Below are 13,927 nucleotides of genomic sequence, written 5' to 3'. Positions count from 1 at the left end.
ATCTCCCTCGATCTGGGGCTCCACGCAAACTCCCACCCCGTGGGGTCAGAATGATCACAAGAACGGTGAGCAAAAATCTCAGAACCACGCTGGGGGACCTAGTGAATGAACTGCAGAGAGCTGGGACCAATGTAACAAGGCCAACCATAAGTAACACACTACGCCACCATGGACTCAGATACTGCAGTGTCAGACGTGTCCCACTGCTTAAGCCAGTACATGTCCGGGCCCGTCTGAAGTTTGCTAGAGAGCATTTGGATGATCCAGAGGAGTTTTGGGAGAATGTCCTATGGTCTGATGAAACCAAACTGGAACTGTTTGGTAGAAACACAACTTGTCGTGTTTGGAGGAAAAAGAATACTGAGTTGCATCCATCAAACACTATACCTACTGTAAAGCATGGTGGTGGAAACATCATGCTTTGGGGCTGTTTCTCTGCAAAGGGGCCAGGACGACTGATCCGGGTACATGAAAGAATGAATGGGGCCATGTGTCGTGAGATTTTGAGTGCAAACCTCCTTCCATCAGCAAGGGCATTGAAGATGAAACGTGGCTGGGTCTTTCAACATGACAATGATCCAAAGCACACCGCCAGGGCAACGAAGGAGTGGCTTCGTAAGAAGCATTTCAAGGTCCTGGAGTGGCCTAGCCAGTCTCCAGATCTCAACCCTATAGAAAACCTTTGGAGGGAGTTGAAAGTCCGTGTTGCCAAGCGAAAAGCCAAAAACATCACTGCTCTAGAGGAGATCTGCATGGAGGAATGGGCCAACATACCAACAACAGTGTGTGGCAACCTTGTGAAGACTTACAGAAAACGTTTGACCTAATGTCATTGCCAACAAAGGATATATTACAAAGTATTGAGATGAAATTTTGTTTCTGACCAAATACTTATTTTCCACCATAATATGCAAATAAAATGTTAAAAAAACAGACAATGTGATTTTCTGGATTTTTTTTTCTCAGTTTGTCTCCCATAGTTGAGGTCTACCTATGATGTAAATTACAGACGCCTCTCATCTTTTTAAGTGGTGGAACTATCACTATTGCTGACTGACTAAATACTTTTTTGCCCCACTGTGTGTGTGTATATATATATATATATATATATATATATATATATATATATATATATATATATATATATATATATATATATATATATATATATATATATACACAAATGTATTTTCTTTTTAGTAAAAAAATAAACACTCCTAAAACATGAAAGCTGCCTCCACATTAAGACTTCCCTAACGAAGATACTAAAAATATTTGCCTACATTCTGCTAAAAATGCTTTATGTGAGTAATATGCTGGACTGTGTTTGTTCTCATACATTCTGGCAGTGACAGAACAGGGGGCTGTGATGTCCCTCTATTTAACGGGTTGATGAAAAGATTGCTGTTCGGATACATCAAGAAGTGCCAGTTCATGAACTTCCTGCAGCAGTGAATACAGACTGACTCCCTGTGTCTGCTGGTACTCCTGGTGTTGCTTGCCAGCATTTTTCCTTCCAGCCTTTTCTTCTTTTGCCAGCTGAGCCTCCATTGCTGTACGAGTAACCTCTCTGACCAGATCATTCCTGGGGTGGTTAGTGCTTGCTATGGAGGGTTGTTCTTCTGGAGTTACATGGGCTTTGTTGCTTACTATTTCCAAGCGAATGCCGTCTGTATGAAAGCGGTAAGTCTGTATCCGAATTCTTACCTAACATGGATTAAAAAAGAAATAGCAAGAATTAGTGAGATCGATAACTGACCACATATTTACAGAAAATCCTGGCAAGTAGGACTAAATGCCCAGGAGTAAGGCCTCATTCAGAAGACCGTCATATAGGTGCTATCCATGTTTTTCACAGATAGAAAAGAAACCCATTAAAGTCTACGGGCAAATTCACATCTGTTTTTCAGATGTTTTTTTTTTTGATCTTCCAAAAAATCAAACATACATGTCCAGTTTTTATCTGATTTATGGATCAAACTTACCATTCAAATGAATGAATCCATGAAAAGAAAAGAAAAAAAAAGCACTCGGATGCCATCCATGTGTTAGAATGATGGGGGTGTGTGTGTGTGTGAAACCTGACCTGTGGCCAGACTTCAAAGGACACTTTAACCCCTTCACGCCGTGGCCCTTTTTTCTTTTAGCGTTTTCGTTTTTCGCTCCCCTCCTTCCCAGAGCGATAACTTTTTTCATTTTTCGGTCAATATGGCCATGTGAAGGTTTGTTTTTTTGCGGGACGAATTGTACTTTTCAACGTCACCATCAGTTTTACCATGTCTTGTAGTAGAAAACGGGGAAAAAATTCCAAGTGCGGTGAAATTGCAAAAAAAAGTGCAATCCCACACTTGTTTTTTGTTTGGCTTTTTTGCTAGGTTCACTAAATGCTAAAACTGACCTGCCATTATCATTCTCCAGGTCATTACGAGTGTCTACATTATTTTTTATCTAAGTAACGAAAAATTCCAAACTGCTAAAAAAAAAAAAAGAAGAAAAATTGCGCAATTTTCCGATACCCGTAGCGTTTCAATTTTTCCGGATCTCGGGTCGGGTGAGGGTTTATTTTTTGCGTGCCGAGCTGAACTTTTTAATGATACCATTTTGGTGCAGATACGTTCTTTTGATCGCAATGTCGCGACGACCAAAAAAACGTAATTGTGGCGTTTTTAATTTTTTTTCTCGCTACACCGTTTAGCGATCAGGTTAATCCATTTTTTTTTTATTGATAGATCGGGTGATTCTGAATGCGGTAATACCAAATATGTGTATGTTTGATTTTTTTTTTATTGTTTTATTTTGAATGGGGTGAAAGGGGGGTAATTTCAACTTCAATATTTTTTTAAAAATTTTTTTTTACTTTTGCCATTCTTCAATAGCCTCCATGGGAGGCTAGAAGCTGGCATAGTCTGATCGGCTCTGCTACACAGAAGCAATGCTCAGATCGCTCCTATGTAGCTGAATTCCTGCATTGCTATGAGCGCCGACCACAGGGTGGTTGGTGCTCATAGCAATCAGGAATCAACAACCATAGAGGTCTTCAGGAGACCTCAGGTTGTCATACCGATGCACCACTGACCCCCGATCATGTGACGGGGGTCGGCGATGCGCACATTTCCGGCCCGATGGCCGGAAGCGCTAGTTAAATGCCGCTGTCAGCTTTTGACAGCGGCATTTAACTAGTTAATAGCGGCGGGTGAATCACAATTCCACCCGCCGCTATAGCGCGCACATGTCAGCTGTACATAACAGCTGACATGTCGCGGCTTTGATGTGGGCTCACTGCCAGAGCCCACATCAAGGGGGGAGACAAGACATGCGCAGTACTAGTAAGGCGCATGTCGTGAAGGGGTTAAAGTGGAAAGAAATTGTGAAAAAACACAATTATGACTGTCTTTTGAGAATTGTTTTAACGGTGTACATTTGTGTTAAAAATTACCTCGCAATATGATTTTGCTCATCAGTATATTTACTGTGATACCAAATATGTCCAGTTTTTTTTTATTGTTTTAGTGGTGAAAAAAAAATCAGAAGTTTGAAAAAAAAAAATGTTTTGGGGAGTTATGTCGCTATTTTCCAAGACCAATAACTATTTCATTTTTCAGTCAATGGAGCTGTGTAATGCAGCGAAACAACATTTATATTGATACTAGTGATGAGCAAATGTTTATATATATATATATATCTATCTATATATATATATATATATATATATATATATATATATATATATATCTATATATATATATAGATATATATATATATAGATAGATATATATATATATATATATATATCTATAGATATATAGATATATATATATATATATATATATATATTTTATTTTTATTGATAGATCAGACTTTTTTCTCAACACAGCGATACCACATATGTATTTTTTTATCATCTTTATTTTTAATGCAGAAAAGAGGTGGTGATTGATTTGAACTTAATGTCTTAAATTATGAAAAAAATAAAAAAAAAACATATTTGCTTTCACTTTTCACTGTATTTGGTAGTCCCCTTAGGGCACTTGAACTTGTGATCATCTTATCAATTGAGATATACACAAATACCATAGTATTTGTGAGCAATGGAAGAAAAAAAAAAGCTTTCTTTTGTGCACACAGGCTCCCTTTGGCTTGTAGGGCTCAGGAAACAAACTTTAAACTTTGAATTAGGTGGTACCGATGTCCGGCCCACCTTCATAAGATATATTCACTGGTATCTGACCGCTGCTGCAGATGCGAGGCATCGGAGGGTGCCATGCTCCACATCTGGTGCGATTGTCCACCAATTACAAGACTTTGGAATAAGGTCTGTGAAATGTATTTAAAGGTTTCTGGTGACATCATTCAAAGTAACCCACAGCTGGGCCTACTACGGTCAATGATCGCAGGCTCCTTCAGGAGCATTAATGTAGGACTCCTAAAACATTGCATAACGGCCACTCATACTATCATTCCTAGGAAGTGGCGTTCTAAGACAGCCCCAAGTATCGGGGATTGGATAGTTGAAATGGATTTCCCTTTGTAGAACAGAGAGGCTATCCACAGTTACGACACAGCGTGAGGATACATTTTACAAAACATGGCAGGAATGGATTATGTTTCGCGAATCGTCAGAATTCCTAACACTCTCGGAGACAAATTAGCGAAGTAGGGAAGAACAGAGAGGCAGTTACTTCACCCTCAGTTCCCTTCTCTTCACCCCTCCCCCCACTTTCTTCCGTCCTCTTAATCAGACCCCCCTATTTACTCCTCTTTTTTACGTACTTTCTATTACCTACTCTACACTCTTTTCGTCTTTTCATTCTATTTATGGTAGTTTATCGGATGTTTATGATTATAAGGAATATGATACTCAAGACAGCATTATGGCAACTCTCTGGACAATCAATTAATGGTTATTGGGTGAATCTGACTCAAGCAAGGCGGCTATGCTTTACCTGATTGTCTTGCCGTTTTACTTTACTGTTTTGCTATTTTTTGCTTTTTGTTGTCCTTGCATGAATACTTTTTTAAGTTATATATGAAAATATTCAATAAAAACTATTTAAGAAAATACCATAGTATTGATGCATATAGTAAAAATTAACCCCTCTAGTACGGCACATGTCGTGTCTCCCCCTTTGATGCAGGGCTCCGGCGCTGAGCCCACATCAAAGTCGCGACATGTCAGCTGTTTTGTACAGCTGACATGTGCGCGCAATAGCGGCGGGTGAAATCGCGATCGAGTTGTGCCAGTTTCTAGCCTCCCATGAAGGCTATTGAAGCATGGCAAAAGTAAAAAATAAAATGTTTTTAAAAATACGAAAAAAATAAAATAAAAATATAAAAATTTAAATCACCGCCCTTTCGCCCCATCCAAAATAAAATAAAAAAAATCAAACCTACACATATTTGGTATCGCCGCGTTCAGATTTGCCCGATCTATCAATAAAAAAAGGCATTAATCTGATCGCTAAACAGCGTAGCGAGAAAAAAATCGAAACGCCAGAATTACGTTTTTTTTTGTTGCCGCGACGTTGCATTAAAATGCAATAACGGGTGATCAAAAGAATGTATCTACACAAAAGTGGTATCATTAAAAATGTCAGCTTGGCATGCAAAAAAATAAGCCCTCACCCGACCCCAGATCATGAAAAATGGAGATGCTACGGGTATCGGAAAAAGGAGCATTTTTTTAAGCAAAGTTTTGAATTTTTTTTCACCACTTAGATAAAAAATAACCTAGACATGTTAGGTGTCTGTGAACTCATAATGACCTGGAGAATCATTATATCTGGTCAGTTGTAGCATTTAGTGAACCTAGCAAAAAAGCCAAACAAAAAAAACAAGTGTGGGATTGGACTTTTTTTTGCAAATTCACCACACTTGGAATTTTTTTCACGTTTTCTAGTACAAGACATGGTGAAACCAATGGTGTCATTCAAAAGTGCAACTTGTCCCGCAAAAAATAAGCCCTCACATGACCATATTGACGGAAAAATAAAAAAGTTATGGCTCTGGGAAGGAGGGGAGCGAAAAACGCAAAAATGAAAAAGGGCCGCGGCGTGAAGGGATTAAAGTGTCCTTTGAAGTCTGTCCACAGGTCGGGTTTCACGGGAGCTCGGTAATAACAAACATGGAGGTCTTCAACGGGCACATGGCTGTCATAGCAACTCATACGTAACCAGTGATCACGTCATGAGAGCAGCCCCCTGCCGGTACGCTGTTAATGCCACTATCAGAGTTTTACAGTGGCACTTAACAGGGTAACAGTTGCGGGTGGCACTTCGCAACAGCCTTGAGTGCTCATCTGTTGATGGTGCAGGGAGATCGGTGCCCCTAAAAATCAGACCAGCAATGGCATCCCACGTCGCAGGAGAGGATACGTGGAGATGACACACCACGTGCTCGCCTGTTGTTGGTTCGGGGAGATCGGAGCCGTAAAAGGATCCTTCGCCCCTTCATCCAGTGAATAAAAAAATCTTAATAATTAAAGGTTAAAAACAAAAAAAAAAAGTTTTTGGTCTGAAGACCAGACCCGTGTGCCTCCCACAGACACTAAGCAAGAACTGATTCTCTGGGAGCCAGCAGGAGGGTGTATACTGCAGGGGAGGAGAGAACTTTCTTTGTATCACTTAGTGTCAACCTCCTAGTGTCAGCAGCAGCATACACCCACGGTCTGTGTCCCCCAATGAGGCGAAGGAGAAATGGGATTTAGCACACTGATTACTATTTTTCTCTGATGCAAAAGATGACTGAGGCCTTAAAGAAGTTTTCCCAGGTTAAAAAAGGAAATCTGCTTAAAAGATAAGTAATAGAACCTAATAAACTTCATTTCTAAAAACTTCCCCAATCTTCAGCTACAAGCTCTGGTAGGTTCTTTTCTGGTTAATACCGGACACAGGACAGTGTTTCCTATGTTGGCACATGACCAAAGCTGTGTGTGAAGGTGCTGACAGGTCTCTAATAACAAAGACTGGACTCTTTTCCATCTATAAATCAACTAACAGAAAAGTGCTGGTTTAGCTACTGCAACTTGCAATCAGCCAGCTCCCTTTACTCACAGATCAGGTCAGATGCTGACACAAAAAGTTATAATCACAGAGGTTCTGGAAGCAGAGATCTAAATCTACAGGGTCGTCAGAAACGGGGTCCAGGTTATGACAATTTCTGCTGACAGCCCAGATGTTCTTACAGTCAATACAGTCAATTTGCATGTTGACCTACAGCAAATGAATTAGAAGAAGCAAGATTTGCAACACACTCTTTTGTACCCAGGTCCAGGCTACAACAAATCCCTTCATAGAATCTGAACACATTAGTACTATTCCCATGCTGACACCATATTATAATGTCACTGTCATCAAGATTCTAAAGTAAAGCCTCTTAAGGTATCATCACATTAAGCGACGCTGCAGCGATATAGACAACGATGCCAATCGCTGCAGCGTCGCTGTTTGGTCGCTGGAGAGCTGTCACACAGACAGCTCCCCAGCGACCAACGATGCCGAAGTTCCCGGGTAACCAGGGTAAACATCGGGTTACTAAGCGCAGGGCCGCGCTTAGTAACCCGATGTTTACCCTGGTTACCATTGAAAATGTAAAAAAAAAAAACAAAAAACAAACCACTACATACTTACATTCCGGGGTCTGTCGCGTCCCCTGGCCTCAGCTTCCCTGTGCTCTGCTTTACGGCCGGCCGGCGCTGACACAGTGCAGGGAAGCTGACGCCGGGGGACGCGACAGACACCGGAATGTAAGTATGTAGTGTTTTTTTTTTTTTAACTTTTATAATGGTAACCAGGGTAAACATCGGGTTTCTAAGCACCTCCCTGCGCTTAGTAACCCGATGTTTACCCTGGTTACAAGTGAACACATCGCTGGATCGGCGTCACACACGCCGATTCAGCGATGTCTGCATGGAGACCAGCGACGAAATAAAGTTCCACACTTTCAGCTCCAACCAGCGATATCACAGCAGGATCCTGATCGCTGCTGTGTGTCAAACATAATGATATCGCTAGCCAGGACGCTGCAACGTCACGGATCGCTATTGTTCTAAAGTTGCTCAGTGTGACGGTACCTTTAGAAACATTTTACCCTAGGTCATGGTTAAGATCAGAAATTTTTTCCAAGCTCATTTTTCCCTCTAACTTACTGTAGACCTAGCATTCCACATAATACACGGATGTAGCGGTAATGAGAGTGTCTAAGCGTGGCAAGGAGACAGAACAAGTACTCACAGTCACATGGTCAAATAAACAGAACGAGGTTTCCTTTTCTCCTTCTATTATGGTGATCCGGTCAGGGTGACGCTGCAAGGATCCAGTTGTCCATTTACAACCATCATCAGCAAAAGATAAAACAAGGCCGTCAGTGTTCCTAAGATAAGCGGGTCCTTTAATGCCATACCTGTGTCAATGCACAAAATTACACATTCAATAAATTACTGCTATGCTACTAGAATGCATCGCGAGAATATAGCGATCGTCTGCTGCACTGGTTTTCCTTTACATATATTTGGGACAGTATTTGGAGCCGAATACCTGGCACAGAGTTTGGGGGTTTATGTTCCTGCACCTCCAAGTTATGTACCTGAGTGTTTCCTAAAAACTGCCAATATCTGTCGTTTTGGCAAAAATTCTGTTCAGTCATTTTTCCAGGCGTTTTAGAACATTTTTTTCCTAAAGAATTTGTTTGCAACCTTTTGATTTGACACTGCCTAATTTGCAGCAGTTTCCACCAGGGGAAGCTCCAAACACGTGACAAGCACTTTCTTTTCAAAACCTGAAGCGGAAGAAACCCTAAAAATAGCTGAGCATATTGACTGAATTCATAGACATTAATAGGAAGAGTATTTCAAGAATTTTTGAACACATTTTAAAGGCTTTTTTTTTCCTTTTGGAGCAGAGTTGCTACAAAAGAGTGCTTAAAAATTTAGTGTACATATATATATATATATATATATATATATTTTTTAACTTAAATAGATTTTTATTAAGAGTAACATTGCATTTTACATATTATAGTCTTGTTTTCATTACAATTTTTTTTGCCAGTATCAAAACCCCAATATTCCCAACTTATCCCTCCCCTCCCCAATAAGACAGCTCACCTCTTTTAATATCCCTTCCACAAATGATACTTAATGGATTTGATCACAATTAGGACCGCATATGTCATGTTGTTCCATCGAGTCAGGCCCTCAACTCTCCTGTCCCCTTACCTAACCTCTAGCCCATTTCAAGCCACGGAGACCACAGTTTGTCGAACATTTCCATTTTCCCTCTTTTCTTATAAATCCCTTTTTCCAGTGTCAGACCCGGCTTCACATATTGAAGATATTCTGCTCTTGTGGGCGGTTCTTCTTTTATCCAATTTCATGCTATTACCTTTCGGGCCATGTACAACAATCTGGCAATTGCTATTTTCAGGGTGTTATCTACTCCAATCTCATCTACATAACCCAGCAAACACACCGTCGGATCCCTTGGCACCGTGCTTCTATACGCTCCTTCCACACGACTCAAAACCACCAACCAAAAAGCAGCCAGTCTCGGACACGTCCACATCATATGATATATTCCAGCATTTACAGTCTGGCACCTCGGGCATTTAGAATCAGCACGCAACCCTCTTTTATGCAATACTTCTGGAGATTTATAGACTCTGTGTATTATATAGAGCTGTGACAGCCTATACGGTTCACTAAGTGACAGCCTTGGAACCCACTCCAGCACCGACTCCCACGTTTCATTCTCCAGTGTGCCCAGTTCTCTTTCCCACTTGGCTCTCGCATTTATCGGAAATCCCAATAGGTATGTATGTAGTAAATCTTTATATAGGGTGGAAATACACCCCCTCGTAGTCCCTTCACCACACACATATTCCAACACTATATCTCCTTGGATTCTAATACATTCACCCGTTTTGAGCTCCAAATGCGTGTCTCATATGTGCATATTGATATTCCCTCGAGAGCCTGAGACCAAACTCCAACTGCAATTGTGAAAAAGATTTCAGCGCTCGCTGCTCAATTATCTGATACACATATTGAATTCCCTTAGCCTGCCACTCTGGTAAGACCCCCAATGCCATAAACTCCAGGAAATTATTATTATGCCATAACGGGGAGAACCTGGTCAGACCCGTAACCCCCCGAATTTGTTTCAATCAAGCCCACAGATTACATATCAGGAACATAGTTGGATAAAGTTTCCCCAATGCTCCCAGGGATCCATCTTCCAGACACTGTATTACTGGACGTCTTTTCGTCACCTTTTCCATCAAGCGCTGTACCGCACTGGACGACACTTCATGCGCCCAGCAGTGTACCCATATCTTTAAAAAGAAAAGCTGCCCACTTTTGACCAAGTAACAGGTTATTTTGTTCAAGCAGCTTCCCTGAGTATTCTGGTCTTTTAATTTTTATTTTAAACCACCATACAGTTCCAGAGGTATTGGCATTTTTATTTTGTGCTACTTTTTTATGGTCTTTACCAACAGGGCGGTGCTGACAGGGTAATATTGCAGAGCAACCTAAAGACATCACCCAGAAAATCCTGTGGACCACGTTCCTTGGTAAAGGCTCTAAAGATGTGTGCCAAAATAAAAAGCTCCTATACTTCTGGAACAGCATGACCAATTTTAAAAAAAAAGGGATACTCAGAAAAGCAGTGGAAAGAAAATAAGAGCAAAACTAGACACCTGACCTGGTGACAGGCCTTCTTTAACCCCCAAAGGTAGTTTGTAGGTTAATGACCGGGCCAATTTTTACAATTCTGACAACTGTCACTTTATGAGGTTATAACTCTAGAACGCTTCAATGGATCCCGGTGATTCCGAGAATGTTTTTTCTTGACATATTGTACTTCATGATAGTGGTAAAATTTCTTTGATATGACTTTGTATTTATTTGTGAGAAAAAACAAACAAAAAAAAAACGGAAATTTGGCAAAAATTTAGCAATTTTCCAACTTTGAATTTTCATGCCATTAAATCACAGACATATGTCGCACAAAATGGTTAATAAGTAACATTTCCCACATGTCTACATGTTAAACGTTGACCAGCGATTTCTCATTTTTACACCAAAATTTACAAAACCATTTTTTTAGGGACCATTTGAAGTCACTTTGAGGGGTCTATATGATAGAAAATACCCAGAAGTGACACCATTCTAAAACCTCCACCCCTAAAGGTGCTCAAACCTACATTTCAAGAAGATTATTAACCCTTCAGGTGCTTCACACAAATTTTTGGAATTTGGAAAAAAAGAGGTGAACATGCAACTTTTTTCACAATTTTTTTATACTTCAGATCCATTTTTTTTTTTATTTTGACAAGGGTAACAGGAAAAAATGGACTAAAAATGTGTTGTCTAATTTCTCCTGAGCATGCCGATACCCCATATGAGTGAGAAAACCACTGTTTGGGTGCACTGCAGAGTGCGTCGAACGCAACATGTTGCATTTTGTTGATGTCAGCGCAGTGTCAAAACGATGCATGCGGAGGCATCCGCATACATCCGCATGGCCTGCGTACCCAATGTTAAAGATAGGCATGCAGGATGCATGCTGACATAGGCGGAGCTGAATGGAAGAGTTTCAGCAGTGAGCGGGGCTTAACGGAGGAACTACGGAGCCCGCCGCAGCTCTGCCCAGCGCAAGTGTGAAACCAGCCTAAAAGATGCTTTTTATTGCATCACCATATTTTGAGAGCTATAATTTTTCCATATTTTGGCCCACAGATTCATGTGAGGACTTGTTTTTGTGAGACAACTTGACGTTTTTATTGGTACCATTTTTGGGCACATGACATTTTTTTTATCGCTTTTTATCAAGAAAACCAGCAATTCAGGAATTTTTTTTTTGTGGGGGGAGGGGTGTGATTTATGCCGTTCCGTGTGTGGTAAAATTGATATAGTAGTTTTATTCTTCGGATCAGTACGATTACAGCGATTCCTCATTTATATATTTTTTTATGTTTTGGTGCTTTTACACAAAAACTATTTTTTATAAAAAATAATTATTTTTGCATCGCTTTATTCTGAGAGCTATAACTTTTTTATTCTTCCATTGATGGAACTGTATGGCGGCTTGTTTTTTTGCGGGACAAGATGATGTTTTCAGCGATACCACGTTTACTTATAGCTGTCTTTTTGATCGTGCTTTATTCCACTTTTTGTTCGGGGGTATGATGATAAAGCATTGTTTCTTTATCGCTTCATTGGAGGACACAAGTAACCATGGGTGTACGCTGTTGTTGCAAGGAGGCTGACACTATACAAAAAAAGGAAAATAGCTCCTCCGCAGTATAAACCCACCGACACGCACAAAATACCCCAGTTAAAGCTTAGTGTCTGTAGGAGGCAGACCTAGATCTGATCCCAGATCCATCTTTTCCTTTTCACGTCACCTGTTGTTTTTATTCATCTTTTCCCTTTGTCTTTCAGGTTTCTTCATCTTCTGGGTAACAGGGTGTAATTTCTCAACCTGTTTTCCCACACTTATGCGACAGAGAGAGAAGTGTGGTGTCACCTGCATAGCTCACTCTCGGACCCGCAGGCAGGACTTTATCCCGTCAACCTTACGAGTGTTTCATGGCGATTCCCGGTGGCCAGTCCTTGCCTATTCCCCTCCTCACCCCTCTCTTCGGAGAGGGCTGAGAGGAAGACGGTGGTCACCAGCGGTGGCCTCGCCCCTTCTTGCAAGGGGTTGATGCCGTCTTCTGCACCGTCCGGAGACGGTGCAGGAAGGAAGACCCTTTTCTACCAGTGACCCTCATCCATTCAAGGGCTCCTGATGATGTCCTTGTCAGTGAAGAGGGATTCGGGATTCACCTTTACAGGTATGTCCTTTTCGCTGTCCTGGGCAGCTACCTGCCTGCCTCACTGTTAACCCACGAAAGGAAGCGGGCTATTTCCAGGTCTTCCTCTAGTTCTCCAGGTCCCTCCGCATCCTCCTGGATGCATTCCTCACCCCAAGCCCACACCTCGGAGGCAGCTTTTGGGTCGGATATGGATTCCCAGTCTGAGTCTCAGTCCGATACGGACCAGACCCTAAGGATGCAGGATAGGCTCGATAGCCTCAACTTGGCAATTACCCAAATTCTGAACCTAAGAGAGGACGAGGCACCTGCTCAGGAGCACTCCATTTCCTTCAAACGTGTAAAATGTCCTTCCCGGAATTTCCCTAATCACAGTGAATTTGTAACGATTATGTCTAAACACTGGGAACACCCTGAAAAGCGCTTCCCAGGAAAGAAGCAGCTATACATTCTCTATCCCTTTAGCCCAGACCTCGTTGATAAACGGGAAGAATCCCCTATTGTGGATCTGCCAGTGTCTACCGGACAGTGCATCTCTTAAGGATTCTATGGATAGACAGATTGAGTCCTTGGCTAAGTCAGACTTTGAAGCAGCTGGTGCCTCCCTCTGTCCCACACTTGCCTCCACCTGGGTGGCAAAGTCCATGTCTGCCTGGGCAGGAATGTTTCGTCAGGGTATTCTAGCGGCAGTTCCTCCGGATGAGATGGCAGATCAGATTGTTTATGCCGGTAAATATCTTGTGACTGCTTCCTTTGATACAGCTGATTGCTCCGCCAGGGCAACCAGCAACATTGTTGCTATAAGCCACATTCTCTGAAAGCGTGTAAGGCGAATCCGCTGTCAAAAAAGTCCCTCACTGGCTTTGCTCTCCAAGGCGCTAGACTTTTTGGGTCCAGGCTGGATCAAATAATTTCGGATACCACCGGCGGGAAAAGCACCTCGCTTCCCCGGTCCAAGTCTCATCCTTTTAATTGGAAATGGCTCAATCTTGAGAGAGATAGTGACTTCCGGCTACAAAATCAACTTTTCTTTTTCCCCAGGAAGATGTTTCCTTCTGTCTCGCCCGCCAAGACATACGTCGCAGGCCCCAGGGGTTCTTCAGGCCGTCTTTCC

The 13,927-nt window shown here is 41.6% G+C and overlaps 1 protein-coding gene across 2 annotated transcripts in view; it reads right to left on the bottom strand.

Annotated features, from left to right (window-relative positions):
* Nucleotides 1-1,252: 1,252 nt before the first annotated feature.
* The window catches only part of DIS3L (DIS3 like exosome 3'-5' exoribonuclease), an 88,777-nt gene continuing 76,102 nt past the window's right edge, over nucleotides 1,253-13,927 (bottom strand). For both annotated transcript variants that reach the window (XM_069766392.1, XM_069766391.1), the window contains 2 exons: nucleotides 8,229-8,397; nucleotides 1,253-1,707 (listed from right to left, as the gene is read on the bottom strand). In XM_069766392.1, coding sequence (XP_069622493.1) covers nucleotides 1,378-1,707; nucleotides 8,229-8,397 — 499 coding nt within the window. In that variant the 3' untranslated portion in view covers nucleotides 1,253-1,377. The remainder of the gene's footprint in view (nucleotides 1,708-8,228; nucleotides 8,398-13,927) is intronic.

Source organism: Ranitomeya imitator, chromosome 4, assembly GCF_032444005.1.
Source record: "Ranitomeya imitator isolate aRanImi1 chromosome 4, aRanImi1.pri, whole genome shotgun sequence".
Classification (NCBI taxonomy): Eukaryota; Metazoa; Chordata; class Amphibia; order Anura; family Dendrobatidae; genus Ranitomeya; species Ranitomeya imitator.
Note: the sequence above shows the minus strand (reverse complement) of the source record. Positions and strands in the feature narration are given on the sequence as shown.